The sequence below is a fragment of the Bombus impatiens genome, unplaced genomic scaffold, assembly GCF_000188095.3.
Source record: "Bombus impatiens unplaced genomic scaffold, BIMP_2.2 scf_0166, whole genome shotgun sequence".
In the NCBI taxonomy this organism is placed as follows: Eukaryota; Metazoa; Arthropoda; class Insecta; order Hymenoptera; family Apidae; genus Bombus; species Bombus impatiens.
The window spans coordinates 1,137,035-1,159,917 of record NT_176585.1 but is presented as its reverse complement, the minus strand read 5'-3'; the positions used below and the strand labels follow the sequence as shown (position 1 = coordinate 1,159,917).

General features: G+C 35.0%; 5 protein-coding genes across 5 annotated transcripts; all 5 read left to right on the top strand.

The window, feature by feature from the left end:
* Positions 1-2,965: 2,965 nt before the first annotated feature.
* Positions 2,966-8,497, top strand: LOC100747241 (odorant receptor Or1-like). Its single transcript, XM_033319576.1, has 7 exons — positions 2,966-3,550; positions 3,636-3,990; positions 4,635-4,882; positions 7,198-7,536; positions 7,690-7,891; positions 7,977-8,132; positions 8,412-8,497. Exons 1-7 carry the CDS (start codon positions 3,189-3,191, stop codon positions 8,460-8,462), a joined length of 1,713 nt encoding a protein of 570 aa, XP_033175467.1. The 5' UTR covers positions 2,966-3,188; the 3' UTR covers positions 8,463-8,497.
* Positions 8,498-11,683: 3,186 nt separating this feature from the next.
* On the top strand, positions 11,684-12,270 carry LOC112212424 (odorant receptor Or1-like). Its single transcript, XM_024366006.1, has 3 exons — positions 11,684-11,769; positions 11,848-12,189; positions 12,249-12,270. The coding sequence occupies exons 1-3, from the start codon at positions 11,684-11,686 to the stop codon at positions 12,268-12,270; spliced, it is 450 nt and encodes a 149-aa protein (XP_024221774.1).
* A 321-nt stretch (positions 12,271-12,591) lies between these two features.
* Positions 12,592-14,230, top strand: LOC112212420 (odorant receptor 85f-like). Its single transcript, XM_033319569.1, has 4 exons — positions 12,592-12,835; positions 12,940-13,095; positions 13,646-13,890; positions 13,972-14,230. Exons 1-3 carry the CDS (start codon positions 12,671-12,673, stop codon positions 13,703-13,705), a joined length of 381 nt encoding a protein of 126 aa, XP_033175460.1. The 5' UTR covers positions 12,592-12,670; the 3' UTR covers positions 13,706-13,890; positions 13,972-14,230.
* Positions 14,231-15,934: 1,704 nt separating this feature from the next.
* Positions 15,935-17,392, top strand: LOC100746768 (odorant receptor 33a-like). Its single transcript, XM_033319575.1, has 3 exons — positions 15,935-16,382; positions 16,726-16,855; positions 16,956-17,392. The coding sequence occupies exons 1-3, from the start codon at positions 16,051-16,053 to the stop codon at positions 17,265-17,267; spliced, it is 774 nt and encodes a 257-aa protein (XP_033175466.1). The 5' UTR covers positions 15,935-16,050; the 3' UTR covers positions 17,268-17,392.
* A 2,829-nt stretch (positions 17,393-20,221) lies between these two features.
* Positions 20,222-22,357, top strand: LOC100750108 (odorant receptor 94b-like). The gene is made up of 5 exons (XM_033319568.1): positions 20,222-20,583; positions 20,857-21,195; positions 21,293-21,494; positions 21,918-22,073; positions 22,145-22,357. The coding sequence occupies exons 1-5, from the start codon at positions 20,222-20,224 to the stop codon at positions 22,199-22,201; spliced, it is 1,116 nt and encodes a 371-aa protein (XP_033175459.1). The 3' UTR covers positions 22,202-22,357.
* The last annotated feature ends 526 nt before the right edge of the window (positions 22,358-22,883 follow it).

The following is a 22,883-nucleotide window of genomic DNA, read 5'->3' as shown; positions in this document are numbered from 1 at the left end:
ATTCAGTCCACATATTGAATTTCGACTTCAAATAATGAGAAACGATATTAATTCGAAAAAAATTGCAAAAGACTCTGGTACACTTGGTTAATATAGCTTATTGGAATAAGACAATAGTGTAAAGCCCGCGATTAGACTTCTTCCAATTTTTGCCCTCAAAATAATAGATTCACGGAATAAGATTGCCGAATGCTAGATAACATTCATTGATGTTAACGACAAATGTTACATTCTTTTTCCAAACACATACTGATTTCGCGGCTTACGAAGGTATTGTTTTATAAAGTGTCCCGTTTGTCGTAGTTGATGAAAGTTACTTACTCGGCGTACAACATGCTGCTACAGAGTAAGTCATCGGAGTAGAACACATGCGGAGAATAAGTTGTATTAGTTCCTTCGTCACACAATGAAAGAATTAGGATAGAGACAATAGAAAACGAATTATTGAAACAGCGCAGTAAATTATGTACCATGCAAACACAATAAATTTCAAACGCTCCTGTGAGATCCAGATAGTGCTTCCAACGGAAGGACAATGATTATGCAAGGTTTTCTTTGATATAAATAGCGATTGGCCAAATTTGAGCAACGACGCCAGGAAGATGCTTGTGGTGATCATGGCACGTTCATTGACGCCTGTTGAGATTACAAGCGCCTATATTTTACCCATGAATTTGGAATCTTTCAAAGGTGTCAGTATCTATGTAGAAATACATTATTGGCACAAACGTAAATTAAAAACAGTACTCGGTACACTGAGTAATTCGCCATCGATTTGGGAAAAGTCAGTTCCCCCAATTTTGTATAATTTTTGTATAATTGACTCAAATATGACTGTCAATCTTCCAAACTATTCTATCCTTTGTAATAGATGGTCATTGTTTGAAAATTTGCAATTAACAAAGAAAATTCAGTCCACATATTCAGTTTAGACTTCAAATAATGAGAAACGATACTAATTCGAAAAATATTACAAAAGACTCTAGTATGCGTAGATTAATACAGCTTATTGGAATAAGACAATAGTGTAAAGCCCGCGATTAGACTTCTTCCAATTTTTGCCCTCAAAATAATAGATTCACGGAATAAGATTGCCGAATGCTAGATAACATTCATTGATGTTAACGACAAATGTTACATTCTTTTTCCAAACACATGCTGATTTCGCGGCTTACGAAGGTATTGTTTTATAAAGTGTCCCGTTTGTCGTAGTTGATGAAAGTTACTTACTCGGCGTACAACATGCTGCTACAGAGTAAGTCATCGGAGTAGAACACATGCGGAGAATAAGTTGTATTAGTTCCTTCGTCACACAATGAAAGAATTAGGATAGAGACAATAGAAAACGAATTATTGAAACAGCGCAGTAAATTATGTACCATGCAAACACAATAAATTTCAAACGCTCCTGTGAGATCCAGATAGTGCTTCCAACGGAAGGACAATGATTATGCAAGGTTTTCTTTGATATAATATTTCTTCCTGGACTATATTTTCACGACACGCAATTATTTTCACTATGAGTTACTACTTATTAGTTTGTTACAGAAACCTGGCAATCTACTGCGAAATACTGAACGAACCGGCAGCGTTTTTGCGATCGTAGGACTTTATAATAATCTGATAACTATGAAGGAGTTGCCAGTGTTCGACTGGATACCACACGATTTATTCTCCCACAATCTCCACACGATTCTCTGCTGTATCAAACAGTCGGTATGTTGATATGTTCAAACAAATGATTAGGAAATGATTTTATTGTATTTGCGATTCTTGTAACACTATTCAATAATATTTGAAATGGGTGGTTATTTTTAGATCTTAAAAAGAAATAGAAAATGATACTACTGAAAAAATATAATAAAATGAAATGCACTATATTTGACGTTCCTGAATATCTATTAGAATATATTTTCAGAAGGTAAACGCGATTATATTTCCATTGAAAAGAAATATTTTCATAGAAATAGTTTCGCAATTACCGATCTAATCATCTCTCTATCGAATATTCTGCTTCTTCGGTCGCTAAACACTTCCTGTTCTGCATTTGATTTGCCTCAACAAAGAAATCAAAGAACTATCTTTCTCTAAACTCACATGAAATTTACTAAACATGATTTACTTTTACAACACACACATCAATACTTCAATACATCAATAAATCATTTCTCGTTCTTCTATCTTTTCTGATCGCCATAAAAATGGGCAATTGACTCTTTCATAAAACTGAATGTGGACATTGGTTCTACAATCTTCTTACTTCTTAATCTTTTTAATGAGCAAAAGTGTTACTTATGTATATAACACTTTACACGTATTTCACTACTTATCAAACATGTAATAATGAGTTAAATTTTTAATTATCATTCGCTCAAAAATTGTTCATAACCAAATTGCAAAGTAAATTGGACAGCTTAAAGCAGATAACCCTACCTCAGTCTATTCCCCCTTTCGTGCACCGAAACTCCCGGATTCCTATCCTGTAAGCACCCATGATTAAAAGTTGTCTTCCGTGCTCGACTCCTGAAATGTATAAGTTCGCGATAAAAAGTACCCTGGCGGGCAGTAATATAATTGCACGTTAGAAACTGTGGAAACGTCGTCATTAAAGATGTAATCGCCTAAGGATGTACCTACACTACTCGGCACGATGCCGAGTTCAAGGTAATCAATCAATTAGAATGTAACTTGTCAGTTAAATGACACACGCTATGACGTTTAGTGCCACCACAGCATGTATATTTCAATCCAATGAAATAAGCGGAAGCTGGAAATGGAAAATAGAGAGAAACGACCACTCTATAATAATGGTTTTTAAAAATGTAATTTCTTGCATCGTCGCAGCACGGTAACATCGATAATGACGATAATTACACGGGGGTAAATTCCAAGAAGGAGCTATTCCATTTAAGGCAGCATAAGCATTTCGTTTCCTTAGGGTTGTTAGTAGCATCTGATGCTTCGAACGATACACTTACTTCAAAGATCATCTTTATTTTCATATTCTCATCTTCGATGTTACATTTGATTGGAAATACCTTTTTCTTTTGATCAATTAAAATATACCGTAAAAAAATTCTGCTAGTGAAGACTGATAGTATAAGACCTAATTGTTCGAAGGTACTTGATCGTTCGATCTTTCCTAACGCGAAGTTTAAGTAAGACAAATCATACCGTAAATATTGAAAATGCACGTACTACGATGGACATTCAAACTTTTCATCGCCAGCGGATATTTTCTACCGCCCACGTTGAAGTCTCCGACGAAACGCTTTCTGTATAATTTATATACAGTCTTCATGACGTTGTACATGTGGAGCTACTCCCTCACGCTAATCATGGAGATTTGCTACAACGTGGAATCGCAGGACGATTTGAGTGAGAATTTTGGCATAACTGTCACGGCACTTATCACCAGTTGCAAACTTATGAGCTTAGTCATAGGGCGAAAAACTATCATAAATATGTTGGATCTACTCAAGAAGAAGCCATTTGTACCAGAGAACAATGGGGAAGTACAAATTCACGCGAAATACGACAATCTAATCGAGTAAGTTCTTTCTGTTCGCTATGGTATGTATAGTTGTAAGAAAATTATTTAAAATATTATTTCTTTCCTTCTTTCTTTTTTCTAGAAAAGTCGCGATGTTCTATACAATCCAAGTCACATTTTGTGTGCTTGCTTTAGTAGGAACGACATTGGTCAGTAACTTCAAAGTGAAAAAATTAATGTTTCGCGCTTGGTTTCCTTTCGACTTCACCTCCTCGTGGTTTGCGTTTTCTATGACGTTCATCTATCAGTTCGTAGGTTTAATGATCATAGCCACTGGCGTCAGTATGTTCGATACGTTTTTCGCTGGCCTGTTGCTTCACATCTGTTGTCAATTCGAGATGTTGATGGATCGCTTGCACCATATCGGAGGAAATGAAATTGAATCGTTAAAAAACTGCGTTCAGCACCATAACACGATATTCAGGTTTGTTACCTGTGTGCTTTTATTTAATGAAAGTTTAACGAACTAACGAATCTAATTGAAGATTACGGGAGAAATCGAAATAAGTTGTATTTTTATTGATTTCTTATTTTACGGCTAAAAAGCTAAGGGTATTAATACTATTTTGATATTCTAACAAGCATATCTCAGAAATAACGAAGGGGGTTGAAAAATATACATATGTCGTGTCTCGAAAACCAATAAAAAGAAATTTTGATAACGCACGATTAATCTACAACACTGCATTTTAACACTGCTCGGCTGTCACAAAGTGGGAAACGTGATTTGTTACTTTTCTTACCTGAAATCTTCAATTAAAGAAAACAGTGAAATAACACTTATCTCAATTATTTCAGATTCGCCGAAATAGTAAACAATTTTTTTAACAAAATGATGTTCGTGCAATTTATGGTAAGCACAGTCGCGATATGCTTTACTCTCTATCAACTAACAGAAGCAAACGACAGTTTGCAAATAATTGGATGGACATCGTTCATGTTTTCCGCTTTAATTCAAACTTTCTACTTTTGTTGGTTCGGAGATGCAGCGAAAGTAAAGGTAGATACATACACACATAGATATAAAACGAGCTACCGTTTCTTCTTAAATCAATAATTTGTGGACTTTTTATCTCTGTAGAGCCTCGATATTTCTAATATGTTATATCATAGCGATTGGCCAAATTTGAGCAACGACGCCAGGAAGATGCTTGTGGTGATCATGGCACGTTCATTGACGCCTGTTGAGATTACAAGCGCCTATATTTTACCCATGAATTTGGAATCTTTCAAAGGTGTCAGTATCTATGTAGAAATATATTATTTGCACAAACGTAAATTAAAAACAATACTCGGTACACTGAGTAATTCGCCATCGATTTGGGAAAAGTCAGTTCCCCCAATTTTGTATAATTTTTGTATAATTGACTCAAATATGACTGTCAATCTTCCAAACTATTCTATCCTTTGTAATAGATGGTCATTGTTTGAAAATTAGCAATTAACAATGAAAATTCAGTCCACATATTGAATTTCGACTTCAAATAATGAGAAACGATACTAATTCGAAATATATTACAAAAGACTCTGGTACACTTGGTTAATATAGCTTATTGCAATAAGCCAATAGTGTAATGACCGCCATTAGACTTCTTCCAATGTTTGTCCTCAAAATAATAGATACTCGGAATAATACTGTAAATATTCTACAAAATAATCTTACGTGGATTGCCGAATGCGAGATAACATACATTGATGTTAACGACAAGTGTTACTTTTTTTCCAAAAAATATACTTATTTCGCGGCTTATTAACTAAAATTGCTTACTAAAATTGTGTTTTATAAAGTGTCCCGTTTGTCGTAGTTGATGAAAGCCACTTACTCGGCGTATAACATGCTGGTACAGAATAAGTCGTCGCGGTAGACCGTATGGAGTGGATTCAGCATATCCTTTCGTTCCTTCGTCACACAATGGAAAAATTATGATAAGGGAAACAAAAAACGAATTATTGAAACAGCGTAGTAAATTATGTACCATGCAAGCACAATAAATCTCAAACACTCAAGTGAGGTCCAAGTTATAACAGCGAGATTTTCGCGAATAATTTTCCACATTATTTTACTAAGAATTTTCAATAATTTCAGAGCAAATCCGATTCAATGACTACTAATTGAAAAGACCAAAGACTTTATACCTGAATTTTTCTATCGAGTTACGATCAGATGGCGAAGGACTTTCCATTTGTTGTGTAATTTGTTTCAACGAAACAATACAGGACAATAAGAAGCATCTTCTAAACAGAGAGTAATACATAACGTGAAACACTAGCACACGATCTAGTTTAAAAGCGTTCTTATATTATACACGTCAATAAAGCTTAGAAACAGTAGTGCAGAATTAATAGAAGTACGTCGTTGCTGAAGCTATCTGCATTTCTTTCCCCGTTCATTTTTTTCTTCTCGAAATAAAAATAATCGTTCTTGGAACGACTGACTCTGCACGACGCAACGGTCTGTAAAATGACAATTTCAAGGTAGTTAAACCTAATTTTAATAAGAAATGTGAAACGCGGAAATAGGGGACGAAGCTACTTCAACGTTTTCAGAGGTATTATACAGTATGTCGTATCGTTGCATCATTAACAAACATAATGATATAGAACGTTTTACAATGGGGTAAGTGTTCCGCAAGAATATGAGTTCTATTAATACGATATATGAACTCGTCGATATTCGGAGATAGCCAGTGATATCGAAGACGTTTAGAATTATATTCCACACGACACTCCTTTCATTCGTATTCATGCAATTTGTGTTTCACTATATCATCGAGAAGTCATTTATTTTACTTTAATAAAGTAAATGGTTTATTTTTCTATTGTGACGAAATAATTGGTGTGAACGATCACTACGTTTTATCTAAATTTTTTTTTTTCAATAAACAAATTAGAAACGATGTAAAATCCAAGTGGACACGCAAAGAAGAATTTTACGTCAGCTTTAGCCGATGAATTCCAATAAAAATGACTGTGCGCACGCTACAATTTTCACGTGTTCTACTTTCGATCGCCGGTTGTTTGCCACCAAGTTCGTGGACATCACCGTTCACAAAATCTTTGTACAAATTTTACACGTTGTTCGTGTGGCTTCTAATATTGTCTCTCGTGTCCGCTCAGATTTTAGATATAATTATAAATGTGGAAAATCAGGACCAATTCAGTGACAACTTTTACATCACTCTCGTGGTATTCGTCAGCGGCTGCAAATTGAGTATCATCTTAAAGCATCGTGAAAGTATCTTATCTTTGATCGAGAGCCTCGAACGCGAACCTTTCTCGCCGATGAACGACGAAGAAGAGAAAATTCAAATGAAATTTAACAAAACAAACGAGTAAGTACCTATACGTACTGCTTTTCAGAATGGGCCAGGAACAATGAACATTTTTCACATTTTCGCGGGCAAGGATAAAATTAATTTTTGAATGCATGAAAAGCAGAGATTTAAAAAAAAAACATTTGTTTAATTTCTTTCTGTCGCTGCTTGTTGTCAGACAAGAGAAATGCTGTTGAAAAATGTGGTAATTTTGGTTAAGAAAAAATTAACATAGACAGGAAGGGTTTGATGTGAAAGAAACAGTACGCCAGTGAGCCAAATTTTCCAAAGGATGAAAACGTTAGATAATTAAAATTAACATTTTTACAGACGAATTGCGATTTGTTACACAATTCTGGTGGAGGTGGCTGCGATATGGATATTCGTAAGAGCATTCCTCACGGACTTCAAGAAGAGAAAACTAGTCTTTCGAGCTTGGCTACCGTACGATTATTCGGAACTGTTGCCATACACGTTCAGTTACGCTTACGAAGTTGTCACTTCGTTGCTGTGCTCTTGTCAAAACGTTGCTAGTGACACGCTATTCGCTGGCTTGCTGATTCAAATTAACGGCCAGTTCGAAATACTCGAGGAACGTCTGAGAAACATCGAGGAGGACTCGAATTATTCGGCGAAGCAGTGCGTCAAACATTATCAACAAATTTACAAGTTCGTGTCGAATTTATCATCTATTATGTTGTGCAATAAGTTCGTTTGCCTTTACGTGCGAATTTATTACACATCGAACATTTTACCAGCTTAAAAGGACAGCAAACAGGTTTAATAAAACTTATTAACAAAGCATATGCTGAATTGCTACAGATTCTCTAAAACGGTGAACGAGAAATTCAAAATAATACTTTTCTTGCAATTTTGTACGATCGCATTTACGCTATGCTTTAATCTCTACCGAATGACCAACATAACGATGCTTTCTAAATTTCTGGAGGCGTCGCTTTTCCTAGTTCGCATTATAGCGCAGATACTGTATTATTGTTGGTTCAGTAACGAAGTGAAATTGAAGGTTCGTTATCGAAGTAGAAGAACAAGACAGACATAAATATACCAATTTTTGGTTAAATGTTTCGTGCAATATCTTTTCACTGCAGAGCCTTCAGGTGCCTGCCATGATATTTAAGAGCAATTGGGCATCGTGGGATACGAAAACAAAGAAGATTCTCTTAGTGATCATGACACGAGCGACACATCCTATAGAATTTACGAGTGGCTACCTGGTAACATTGAACATCGATTCTTTCGTAGCGGTTAGTATTTAAATGTATATTACGAAATATTCCATTTCCATCAGCGTGCATAATTATCTGTCGAATTATTTCTCTTAAAAGAGCACGTTTCAAACTGAACTTTCTTCTTTGTATATTTTTCGCTACACGTTTCCTTCGAATAACGCATAGCTCGAGAGGGAAGTAATCAAAGTGAGCAAATTGAAACGATACACCGTGGATAAAAGCCTATGTATTACGTCTGACTTTATAATGCGACATTCTAAAATCAATGCAAAAATCGTTGCTTCTTTATTACAGCTGATGAAAACCTCATACTCAGTTTTTAACTTGTTGCAACAAACTAAATGACGATACGAAGTGAAAGAGCAGCGGATCTTGACATTATATCTTTGGATTTTTCTGGATGAGTACGTTCTGCAAGTGTACCGAGGCATGTAGAGTACATAGCAATAAACTTTATATCGTGAAATGCTAATCCATAAATACTTGCCTGATCATAGAGGAAAATACGTTAGACGTTGGTCCTTTCTCACCTATTGGAAAAGCATACGCGTACGATGCTCCACTTTTCAGTAAAAATTCTCTCAACCAATTTATGGAAACTATCTCCCGGTCGTTCCGTTTTATGAAACACTATCGGAGGTAAATATTTGCATCGCGTCAGCTCGCAACAGAGGATAATTTGAAGGGACGCGGACGATCCATTATTATTTCAACAATAATTATACATACGATGACACCGTGTAACACGTTACTTTTACAATAACAATACGTATCAGCAAAGGGTAAGTTGCAGTAGAAAATAAGTCTATCGAAGGAAATAAGAGGGAATTGATACTTTACAATCGTCACTCACGTTTCAAACTTGGAACAGAAGCTGCTCAAAAGTGGTATATAGGCCTGTTCTTTCTACATTTTCGATCATTTCTTTATACAATTACTATACCTATTAGTATAATAAAGTAAGAGTCAGTTAAATAAAAAAGTACGTGATAATAAAAAATTGTCACTTCAACGATACATATAATGCGGTGAACATTTTTGCTGCTCTCATTATGTGGCTGCTTTCCACCCCCTTCGTGAAAAATACCCCTCAAAAAATTTTTGTACAAGATTTATACAGTATTCCCATTCCTGTTCCTGAATAGTTTAGTTGCTGTTGAATAATTTATTCAAATATTAGATCTAATATACAATATAGAAAAACATGGAAGATTTCAGCGATAATATTCCGGTGACGGTGATACTGTGTCTCCACAACCCCCAAAGTTTTCATTTTCATTTTACTGATATATCGTGAGAACTTCCTATTTTTTTTTTAATAAACCTGAACGAATCGGCGGCGTTTTTGCGATCGTGAGTCTATATAATGATCTGTTAACTATGAAGGAAGTACCGGCGTTCAACTAGATGATGTGCGATTTATTCTCACACAATTCCTACACGATACCTGGTATATGTCGATATGTTCCAGCAAATGATTAGGAAATGATTTTATTATATTTCGCGATTCTTGCGACACTATCCAATAATATTTGAAATGGATGGTTATTTTTAGAACTTAAATAAATAGAAAATGATACTACGGAGAAGACATAATAAAAAAAATGCACTATATTTGAGTACTATATTTGACGTACCTGAACATCTCTTGGAGTATATTTTCAGAAGGCAAACACAATTTTATTTCCATTAAATAGAAATATTTTCATAGAAATAGTTTCGCAATTACTATTGTAATCATCTCTCTATCGAATGTTCTGCATGTTCGGTTGCTAAAGCTTTCCTGTTCTGCGTATGATTTCCTTCAACAAAGTACATCAAAGGACCATCTTTCTCTAAACTCACATGAAATTTAGTAAACATGTTCTATTTTTACGACATACACACCAATACATCAATACATCAATAAATCATTTCTAATTTTTCTATCTTTTCTGATGGCCATCTTTTTCATAAAACTGAATGTTAACACTAGTTCAACAACCTTCTTATTTTTTAATCTTCTTAATGAGCAAAAGTGTTACATATGTATACAGGGTGGTTGGTAACTGGTGGTACAAGCGGAAAGGGGGTGATTCTACGTGAAAAAAGAAGTCGAAAATATAGAATAAAAATTTTTTTTTTGAGGCTTTTTTTCGAGAAAATCGACTTTGAATTTTCGCTCGGTACGCGTGCACTTTATCACGACCCGTTATAACGGATCTCACTGTAGATCGTTGTCCCGATGGAAAAATTTAAAAAACAAAAAAAAAATTTAAAAAAAATTTTATTCTATATTTTCGACTTCTTTTTTCGCGTAGAACCAACCCCTTTCCGCTTGTACCAACAATTATCAACCATCCTGTATAATACAATACGCGTATACACAATACACGTATTTAACTTATCAAGCATGTAACAATGAGTTAAATTTTCGATTATCAATCGCTCAAAAATTGTTCATAACCAAATTGCAAACTAAATTGGGCAGCTTAAAGCAAATAACCTACCTCAGTCTATTCTCCCTCTCGTGCACTGAAACTCACGGTTTCCTATCCTGTAGGCACCCACGATTAAAAGTTGTCATCCCTGTTCAACTCTTGAAACGTAACTAAACGCGTATAAGCTCGCCATAAAAAGTACACAAGCGGGCAGTAATATAATTGCACGTTAGAAACAGTGGAAACGTCTTCATCAAAGATGTAATCACCTAAGGATGTACCTACACCACTCGGGACGATGCCGAGTTCAAGGCAATCAATCAATTAGAATGTAACTCGTCGGTTAAATGAGACACGCTATGCCGTTTAATGCCGCCACAGCATGTATATTTCAATCAAATGAAATAAACAGAAGCCAGAAATGCAATAGAAAGAAACAAACGGCCACTCTATAATAGTGATTATTAAAAATGTAACTTCTTGCATCGTCGCAGCGCGGTAACGTCGATAATGACGATAATTACATGGGGGTGAATTCCAAGAGGGAACTATCCCATTTAAAGCAGCGTAAACATTTCGTTTACCTACGGCTATTAGTCGCATCTAATGCTTCGAACGATACACTTACTTCAAAGATAATCTTTATTTTCATATTCTCATGTTCAATGTTACATTTGATTGGAAATAATTCTTAATAGAATAGAAGAATAATTCTTTTTCTGAACAATTAAAATATACCGTAAAAAAATCCTGCTAGTGATTATTGCGAAAAGTGATACTATAGAACCTAACCGTGCGAAAGGTACTTGATCGTTCGATCTTTCCTAACACGAAGTGTAAGTAAGACAAATTACACAGCAAATATTGAAAATGCACGTACTACGATGGACATTGAAGCTTTTCATCGCCAGCGGATATTTTTTACCGCCCACGTTGAAATCTCCGACAAAACGCTTTCTCTATAATTTATATACGGTCTTCGTGACGTTGTACTTGTGGAGCTACTGCCTCACGCTAATCCTGGACATTTGCTTCAACGCGAGAACGCGGGACGACTTGCGTGACAATTTTAGCATATCTGTCACGATACTTATCACGGGTTGCAAATTTGTCAGCTTAGTCTTAGGGCGAAAAACTATCGTAAATATGTTGGATCTGCTCAAGAACAAGCCCTTTGTGCCAGAGAACAATGGGGAAGGAGAAATTCACGCGAGATACGACAATCTAATAGAGTAAGTTCTTTCTGTTCGTTGTAATATATATAATTGTAAGGAAATTATTATAATATTATTTTTTTCCCTTTTTTTTAGAAAAGTTTCGGTGGGTTATACGATCCAAGTCACATTTTGTGTGTTTTCTTTATTAGGAACGACGTTGATGGGTGATTTTCAGTCGAAAAAATTAATGTTCCGCGCTTGGTTTCCTTTCGACATCACCTCCTCGTGGTTTGCGTTCTCTATGACGTTCCTCTATCAGTTCGTGGGTTTAGTGATCATATCCAATGGTGTCTGTATTTTCGACACGTTATTCGCCGGCCTATTGCTTCACATATGTTGTCAACTGGAGATGCTGGTTTATCGTTTGCACAATATCGAAGGAAATGAAATTCAATCGATAAAACACTGCGTTTGGCATCATAATAAAATATTCAGGTTTGTTTCCTGTGGGCTTCTATTTAAACAAATTAACGATCTGACGAATGTAATTGAAGATTACGGGAGAAACCGAATTAAGTTGTATCTTTATTGATTTTCTATTTTACGACTAAAAAGAAATATTTTAACTTAGAATAGTTAAGCAGAAGAGCTGTTAGGTGCAAAGACGTAATTGGTTATGTTCCGAGAAAACCAAAGGTATCAACCATATTTTGATACTGTAACAAAATTGTAGAAATGAAGAAGGGGGTAGAAAAATATATATATATCGTGTCTCAAAAACGAATAAAAAGAAATTTTGATACCGCGGGACTAATCGACAATACTGGATTTTAACACGGCTTAGCTGTCACAAAGTGGGAAACGTGATTTGCTACTTTTCTTGCCTAAAATCTTCAGTTAAAGAAAACTGTGAAATAACACTTATCTCAATTATTTCAGTTTCGCCGATATAGTAAACCAATTTTTTAACAAATTAATGCTCGTGCAATTTGTGGAAAGCGCAATCTCGATATGCTTTACCCTTTACCTACTAACAGACATAGAAGACACTGCGCAATTAATAGGATGGTCTTCGTTCATGTTTGCCGCCATATTTCAAACTTTTTACTTTTGTTGGTTCGGAGATGTAGCGAAAGTAAAGGTAGATAAATACGCACGCAGATATAATACGAGCTGTCGTTTCTTTGCAAATCAATAATTTGTGGACTTGCAAATCAATAATTTGTGGACTTTTTATCTCTGCAGAGCCTGGATATTTCTAATATGGTATATAATAGCGATTGGCCAAATTTGAGCAACGACGCCAGGAAGATGCTTGTGGTGATCATGGCACGTTCATTGACGCCTGTTGAGATTACAAGCGCCTATATTTTACCCATGAACTTGGAATCTTTCAAAGGTGTCAGTATCTATGTAGAAATACATTATTGGCACAAACGTAAATTAAAAACAATACTCGGTACACTGAGTAATTCGTCATCGATTTGGGAAAAGTCAGTTCCCCCAATTTTGTATAATTTTTGTATAATTGACTCAAATATGTCTGTCAATCTTCCAAACTATTCTATCCTTTGTAATAGATGGTCATTGTTTGAAAATCTGCAATTAACAAAGAAAATTCAGTCCACATATTGAGTTTAGACTTCAAATAATGAGAAATGATACTAATTCGAAAAATATTACAAAAGACTCTGGTACGCGTAGATTAAGCTTATTGGAATACGACAATAGTGTAAAGCCCGCGATTAGAGTTCCTCCAATGTTTGTCCTCAAAATAATAGATACACGGAATAATACTGTAAATATTCTACAAAATAACCTTACGTTGATTGCCGAATGCGAGATAACATTCATTGATGTTAACGACAAATGTTACATTTTTTTTCCAAAAAATATACTTATTTCGCGGCTTACGAATGTTTTGTTTTATAAAGTTTCCCGTTTGTCGTAGTTGATGAAAGTTGCTTACTCGGCGTACAACATGTTGCTACAGAGTAAGTCATCGGAGTAGAACACATGCGGAGAATAAGTTGTATTAGTTCCTTCGTCACACAATGGAAGAATTAGGATAGAGACAATAGAAAACGAGTTATTGAAACAGAGCAGTAAATTATGTACCATGCAAACACAATAAATTTCAAACATTCCAGTGAGATCCAGATAGTGCTTCCAACGGAAGGACAATGATTATGCAAGGTTTTCTTTGATATAATATTTCTTCCTGGACTATATTTTCACGACACACGATTATTTTCACCATGAGTTGCTACTTATTAGTTTGTTACAGAAACCTGGCAATCTACTGCGAAATACTGAACGAATCGGCAGCGTTTTTGCGATCGTAGGACTTTATAATAATCTGATAGCTATGAAGGAGTTGCCAGTGTTCGACTGGATACCACACGATTTATTCTCCCACAATATCCACATGATTTTCTGCTGTATCAAACAGTCGGTATGTTATGTTCAAACAAATGATTAGGAAATGATTTTATTGTATTTTGCGATTCTTGTAACACTATTCAATAATATTTGAAATAGGTGGTTATTTTTAGATCTTAAAAAGAAATAGAAAATGCTACTACTGAAAAGATATAATAAAATGAGCTGCACTGTATTTGACGTACCTGAACGCGATTCTATTTCCATTAAAAAGAAATATTTTCATAGAAATAGTTTCGCAATTACCGTTGTAATCATCTCTCTATCGAATATTCTGCTTCTCGGTTGCTAAACACTTTCTGTTCTGCATTTGTTTTGCTTCAACAAAGCAAATCAAAGAACCATCTTTCTCGAAACTCACATGAAACATGTTTTACTTTTACGACACACACATCGATACTTCAATACATCAATAAATCATTTCTCGTTCTTCTATCTTTTCTGATCGCCATAAAAATGGGCAATTGACTCTTTCTTATAACTGAATGTTGACATTAGTTCTACAACCTCCTTACATTTTAATCTTTTTAATAAGCAAAAGTGTTACATATGTATATAACACTTTACACGTATTTTACTACTTATCAAACATGTAATAATGAGTTAAATTTTTAATTATCATTCGCTCAAAAGTTATTCATAACCAAATTGCAAGCTAAATTGAACAGCTTAATGCAAATAACCCTACCTCAGTCTATTCTCCCTTTCGTTCACTGAAACTCCCGATTCCCTATCTTATAAGCAACTATAATTAAGAGTTGTCTTCCTTGTTCGATTCTTGAAAACTAACTAAACGCGTATAAGCTCGCTATAAAAAGTACGCTGACGGGCAGTAATATAATTGCACGTTAGAAACAGTGGAAACGTCTTCATTAAAGATGTAATCACCTAAGGATGTACCTACACTACTCGGGACGATGCCGAGTTTAAGGTAATGAATCAATTAGAATATAACTTGTCGGTTAAATGACACACGCTATGACGTTTAGTGCCACCACAGCATGTATATTTCAATCCAATGAAGTAAACGGAAGCTGAAAATGAAAAATAGGGGGAAACGACCACTCTATAATGATGGTTTTTAAAAATGTAATTTCCTGCATCGTCGCAGCGCGGTAACATCGATAATGACGATAATTACATGGGGGTGAATTCCAAGAGGGAACTATTCCATTTAAGGCAGCATAAGCATTTCGTTTACCTACGGCTATTAGTCGCATCTAATGCTTCGAACGATACACTTACTTCAAAGATAATCTTTATTATCATATTCTCATGTTCGATACTACATTTGATTTGAAATAACTTCTTCTTTTGATGAATTGAAATATACCGTAAAAAAATTCTGCTGGTCATATTGCGAAGACTGATAGTATAAGACGTAATTGTTCGAAGGTACTTGATCGTTCGATCTTTCCTAACGCGAAGTTTAAGTAAGATAAATCATACCGTAAATATTGAAAATGCACGTACTACGATGGACGTTCAAACTTTTCATCGCCAGCGGATATTTTCTACCGCCCACGTTGAAGTCTCCGACGAAACGCTTTCTGTATAATTTATATACAGTTTTCATGACGATGTACTTGTGGAGCTACTCCCTCACGCTAATCATGGACATTTTCTACAACGTGGAAACGCAGGACGATTTGAGTGAGAATTTTAGCGTAACTGTCACGGTACTTATCACGAGTTGCAAATTTGTCAGCTTAGTCTTAGGGCGAAAAACTATCATAAATATATTGGGTCTATTGAAGAAGAAGCCCTTTGTGCCGGAGAACAATGAGGAAGCAGAAATTTACGCGAAATACGACAATCTAATCGAGTAAGTTCTTTCTGTTCGCTATAATATGTATAGTTGTAAGGAAATTATTTAAAATATTTTTTCCTCTTTTTTTTTTTAGGAAAATCGCTATGTTTTATACTATTCAAAACGCATTCTGCGTGCTTTCTTTAATAGTAGCAACATTGATGACTGATTTCAAATTAAAAAAATTAGCGTTTCGCGCCTGGTTACCTTTCGATTTCACTTCCTCGTGGTTTACTTTTTCTATGACATTCATTTACCAGTTCGTCGGTTCAATGGTCATCTCCGCTGGTATCAGTATTTTCGACACGTTGTTCGCCGGCCTGTTGCTTCAAATCTGTTGTCAATTCGAGATACTGGTGAATCGCCTGCACAATATCGGAGGAGATGAAATTCTATCGTTAAAACACTGCGTTCGGCACCATAATGCAATATACAGGTTTGTTTCCTTCGTGCTTTTATTTAAACAAAGTAACGAACTAGCGAAGATAATCGAAGATCACAGGAAAACGAAAATAAATTGTATTTTTATTAGTTTCTTATTTTACGATTAAAATTTTTATGCTAAAACGGGCAATATTTTCGAAATTATGAAGAGAATTGAAAAGTTTCTAGCAAATAGCATCAAAACCTCATAAAACGATACTTTTGCTAATGCAGGATTATTTGAATGTTGACAGTGCTCTTCCGTCAAGAAACGGAGAATATGATTTCTCACTTTCTTTCTCTATGATCTCCGATTAAAGAAAATAATTAAATAATATTTGTTTCAATAATTGCAGATTCGCCGAAATGGTAAATAATTTGTTTAGCAAAATGATGTGCGTGCAATTTATGGTAAGCGCAGCCGCCATATGCTTCAACGTTTATCGAGTAACAGAATCAAACGCTGGTTCGCAATTAATAGGCTCGGTACTGTTTATTTTTTCCGCCTTACTTCAAACGTTTTACTTTTGTTGGTTCGGAGATGTAGCGAAATTAAAGGTAGGTACATATGTAGCTGTAATATGAGTGTCTCGTAAACCAAAAACCTGTCGACTTTCTATTTCTGCAGAGCCTCGATATTCCTAATATGATATATCATAGCGATTGGACAAATTTGAGCAACGACGCCAAGAAGATGCTTATGGTAATCATGGCACGTTCATTGACGCCTGTTGAGATTACAAGCGCCTATATTTTACCAATGAACTTGGAATCTTTCAAGGGTGTCAGTATCTATGTAGAAATACATTATAGCAGTGAGTGGAAAATTAGATTAATGCGAATACTCAATAAACTGAGCAATTCGCAGTGTGAAACAGATCTGAGCCTAAAATACTAGGCGTAGCTATTGTATTATATTTATTTATATCATTTTCGTTGAATCCGAAAGATCCTACCTTTTGAAATAGATGGCCATTGCTTGGAAATTTGTTAACAGCAATACAAATTTTACCCATTTGTTGAATTTATACCTGAAATAAATGGAAAATGATACAAGCTTGAAAAATATTACAAAGAATTCTGATGTGTTTAGATTAATATGGCTCGTTGCAATAAATTAATCATATAAACTGACGTTCTTAAAAAGATATAGTTCAGAAAATTGTCGCTTTCCGTGTTTCGTATTTTCCAATTTTTATTCTTTGAAATAGTAGATACGTAGGGAGAAGTACTGCAACGATTCGTGACAATAATCTTAAGTTAAATGCCGAATGCAAGATAATACAAACTGCAAGCGTTTTCGAATGAATGTTACGTACTTTTTCCAAAAACAAACTTATCTCGACACTTATTAAAATTATGTTTTATCAAATGCTCCGTTTGTCGCAGTTGATAAAAACCACTTACTCGACGTATAACATGCTGCTACAGAGTAAGTCATCGCAGTAGAACACATGCGGAGAATAAGTTGTCTTAGTTCCTTCGCCACGTAATGGAAGAATTACAATAGAGGAAAATGAAAAAGAATCATTGAAACAACGAAATAAATTACATAGTATGCAAGAATAATACATTTCTAACACTTAAGTAAGAACGAGGTTTCGACAGTGAATCTTCGCGAACTTCCGCGCTATTTTACTAAGAATTTTCAACGATTTCGAAGTAGATTCGATTCGACGAACAACAACTGGAAATATTACAGACTCTGTATTTGAATTTCTCAATCGAGTTATTCCGATATCGAAGACTTCTGCTGGGCGTATGATTTGAGTCAACAAAGCAATACAGAAAAATAAGAATCATGTTCGTCTAAACCGAGAATAATACGAAATGTCGAACACTCGCATGCGATCTATTACAAATGCTTTCTTTTATCACACACATTAATAAAGCTTATTGTTAGATGGAAATAACTGAATTATGGCGTTATTAAAACTACATGCATTTTTTTCCTTGCCCTCCTGTTCGTGATAAAAATAAAAATGAAGCTACACTTGGAACGACTGATCACCGTCCACGGTACGAAGAAAACTAGTAAATTTATAAATCGGAAGAAGAGAACGAAATCACTGCGACGTTTTCAGAGGTACTGTAGCATATTTTTCATCGTTGTATTATTAACAAATCTGATGATATATAACACATTATTCTCCCGAAACCACAGGATATATATACAATCAAAGATAACAGGTTCTATCAACGGGATACAGGAGTTTGTCAATATTCTGGAATAGTCAATGATATTGGAAACGCTTAGAATTTTACCGTATAGACCGTTCCTTCGTTATTTATAGAATTTGAGTTTTCACATATTAACAAGAACTATTTTATTTTAATTTAATAATCCAAATAGCTTATTTTTTCTTTTCTAACGAAATAATTGGTATGTACGATCTCTACGTTTCATCCAAATTCTCGTTTAAGATAAATAAATTCGAGATGATGTAAAATCAAACTGGACACGCAACAAATTTTACGTCACTTTTAGCCGATAAATTCCCATGAAAATGATTGTGCGCGTGCTATAATGGTCACGTATTCTTCTTTCAATCGCCGGTTGCTTACCATCGAAATCGTGAACATCAACGATCACAAAATCTTTGTACAACTTACACGCGTTGTTCGTGTGGCTTTTAATATTGGTATTTTAATATTAATATAAAATATTGTCTCTCGTGTGTACTCAGATTGTAGATATAATTATAAACGTGGAAAATCAGGACCAACTCAATGACGAAGTTAAATTTGGAGTTTCATTAACGAAATAAAACGAGACTCAGATAAGTATAGAAATTTTTGATAAAACGTTTCGTGTAATATCTTTTCATTGCAGAGCCTTGACATACCTGCCATGATATTTGATAATTGGACGAAAAAAAAGAAGATTCTCTTAGTGATCATGACACGCACAACGCATTCCATCGAATCTACCAGTGGCTACCTGGTAACATTGAATCTCGGCTTTTCCGTGACGGTTGATATTAGATTTATAAAACAAGGAACATAGCAAATAATACGTAAGGTAATTGCATATGCAAATCAAAATAATATAGTTTGTAAATTCTACAGAAGACACCCGACTTTACGGTAAAATATTCTAAAATAAATGTAAAAGTGCATGCTTTCTTATTACAGCTAACGAAAACTTCGTACTCATTGTTTAATATGTTGCAAGGAACTGAATGATGACACGAAGTGGAATAACTGTGGATCTTGATGTTATTTCTTTCGATTCTTCGAAAGGACTAAGTTCTACAAATGTACCGATACAAGTGGACTATATAGCAATAAACATTACACACTGCTAAAGATGCCCAGAAATACTTGCCTGATCGTAGAGGTAAATATGTTAGACGTTTTTCCTTTCTCATCTGTTGAAAAAGCACACGTGTACGATACCCCACTTTTCACTAAAAATGCTTTCAATTTATGAATAATATTCTCTGTTCCTTCCGTATTAAAAAACTCTATCGATGATGAATATTTGCATTATACCAGCTTCTAATGGAAGACAATATGAAGGGGTGCATAAAAGAGTACGTACGGATATGAAGGGTTGATTCATTATTCTTTTAACGATCAAACATATTATTACAATAATGATATGCATGAGCGAAGGGTAAGTTACAGTTAGAAAATAAGTCATACCGAGAAAGTAAGAGGGATATTGATATTTTACTACCGTCAGTGACTCTCGAACTTCGAACGAAAGTTGGTCGAGGGTGTTGTACAAGTGTTTCTCTTTCTACATTTTCGATAATTATTTCATGCTCGCCATTGGCGTCACTCTGGTAAAATAAGAATCAATTAAATAGAAAAAGTGCCTGATAATAGAAAATTTTCAATTGGAAGATGCATATACTACGATGGACATTTTTGTTGTTCACATTGTGCGGCTGTTACCCGCCTCTTTCGTGGAAGACACCTCTGCAAAAATTTCTGTATGAAATTTATACAGTATTCTCATTTCTGGTTCTCAATAGTTTCTTGCTTTTTCAAATATTAGATATGATATGCAACGTAGAAAACACAGATGATTTCAGCGATAATTTCTCCGTGACAGTGGTGGTGTTTGTCACGTGCATCAAGCTTTTCACTATACTGGTATATCGAGCAAATTTCCTACTTTTGTGCAATACGCTTCAAAGGGAGCCATTTTTACCAATGAACGAAGAAGAGTTCGAAATTCTGTTGAAATTCGAGAAAATTACCGAGTAAGTAATTTGCTGTTTCATTTCTATAATATATGTCTACATACATGTATATACGATAAATAAATTTTTCGTATTGACGGTAAATTGTTTTAGTAATATAATAATTATATATTTAACTACAAACATGGAACGTACATTTTACGATGACATATAACAAAGTAATAGAAGAGAAGTAAAATATAAAGTGCCTACGTTAAGCAAGATCGTAGTCTAAATTAATTGACAAGTTCTCATCGACGAAAAGTATTATTCTCTTTTATATTTCTCTTCCAGTTGGAACACACTTGGTTACATGACCCTGCTCGTGATTTCTGATTTCTTTATACTCGTAGTGTCGCTTCTAGCAAATTTCAAGAACCGAAAACTAGCGTTTCGAACATGGATACCATACGAATACTCGTCGTTATCTGCATATCTGCTTACTTTCCTTTATCAGTCGTTATTCACGGCGATATGCACCTTTGGATGCGTCGCTAGCGACTCTCTGTACAGTGGCCTGTTGATACATATTAACTGCCAATTCGAAATACTAGAGCATCGTCTGAAGAACATCGAATCGAACCAGAATTATTCAGTGAAGCTGTGTGTTCATCATCACGATCATATCTACAAGTCAGTTTGCCGATTTATTTCTCTTTTGATAGCTTCACAGAGGAATTAATATATATAACTTCTTCACTGTAACATTTCCTTATTTATGAGCTTACAGATTTGGCGAAATGGTGAACGAGGAATTTAAAATGATCATGCTTTTTCAATTCTGTACAAGCCTGTCTACGATCTGTTTCAATTTCTATCGAATAACACAAATCGAAATGGATTCGAGATTCGTAGGAACGCTTCTCTACATGGCCTGCTCGTTGATGCAGATATTTTACTACTGCTGGTTCAGTAATGAAGTCAAACTCAAGGTTCGCTATTACCACGAAAAATAGAATAAAACCTTAAGGTCGGGTTTCCTGTATGCATTAGACGTAAACGTTTGGATATGATTTACTTTTCAGTGAATAACGTTCACATAGAGACTTCACATTTCCTGCCAGTCTAAAATGCTCGTATCATAATTAGACTACGGATATTTGTGCAATTATGAGAAATTTAAAGGTCCATCAATGCATAGAAAGCGCTTAACGTGGAAAGAAATAGGCAAATATATAAAAATATTGTAATATTACAATTTTTCGTAGGTGAAACAACTGTGTTGTAGCTCTACTTCCCCAATTGTATGCACAAGAATATGAATTTACATAAATATCCGCAGTCCATTGGCAGGAAATCCCACCTTTTGGAAATTTGACAACTAATTGAGTAAAATGATATAATTGTCCGTGTAGAGTTTGGAACTTTCTGATATGATATTCAGAACTGACTGGACATCGTTAAATAACAACGTTAAGAGAGCTTTTTTGATGTTAATGAAGCGTGCTATGAGGCCGATCGAATTTACCAGCATTTACGTCATCTCCGTCAATCTTGAGTCCTTCATGACAGTCAGTATCGTCTAAACCTTTCTTCTTTTACATTTTTCGATAGAAAATTGCTAGAAACATTTATGTTGTAGCTTCTGAAGACTTCTTACTCAGCGTTCAATGTTTTCCAACAGAGCCGGGAATCATGAAAATGCGGGAATTCTCTTAATTTAGAACCGTCTGCCTTCGATACTTCCGAATAGAATAATAATTGTCCACTTAGAAAAAGGAAGAGAAAAAAGCAAATCGAACACAACACGCGAAACGTGCAACAGAGTATCTAGAGTGCATTCCAATAAATTATTTGAAACATGAATACCATGCATTTGATTAACGTGCCTGTATCACTTTCTCTTTTGACTCTCATTTTTCGTCAATGAAACTATTCACAATGAGTAAACCGCAACCTTCTGTTCCTTGCGACCGATGAAAGCAGACTGATGGTGCTTCGTGTTCTAAAGTTTATTTTTTATTAATTTTCGTTGAGGGGAGACAGATAATAGCCGATGAATCATTATCTATTTCCAGGACAATTTCGACCCTTTCTTCGTTTCTCGACTCCGTACTTTGCCCCCGATCGACTAGTTGGAACATTGTGGCTTCCCGGAAACGACAGGAGATGCCTATAATAAATAAATACTTTTTAGCCAATTATATAGACTGTCATCAGTTATAGAACTATAGAGAAACTTTACTCTTAATCGCGATTCTATCTAAGTGAAAGCCCCAACTGGGAAATATTTCATTGATTTTTCTGTAATCGCATAACCATAGGGGATGTATGTAATGTAATAATAATAAAGATGTCTTGGTCGACAAAAAAAGATCGGT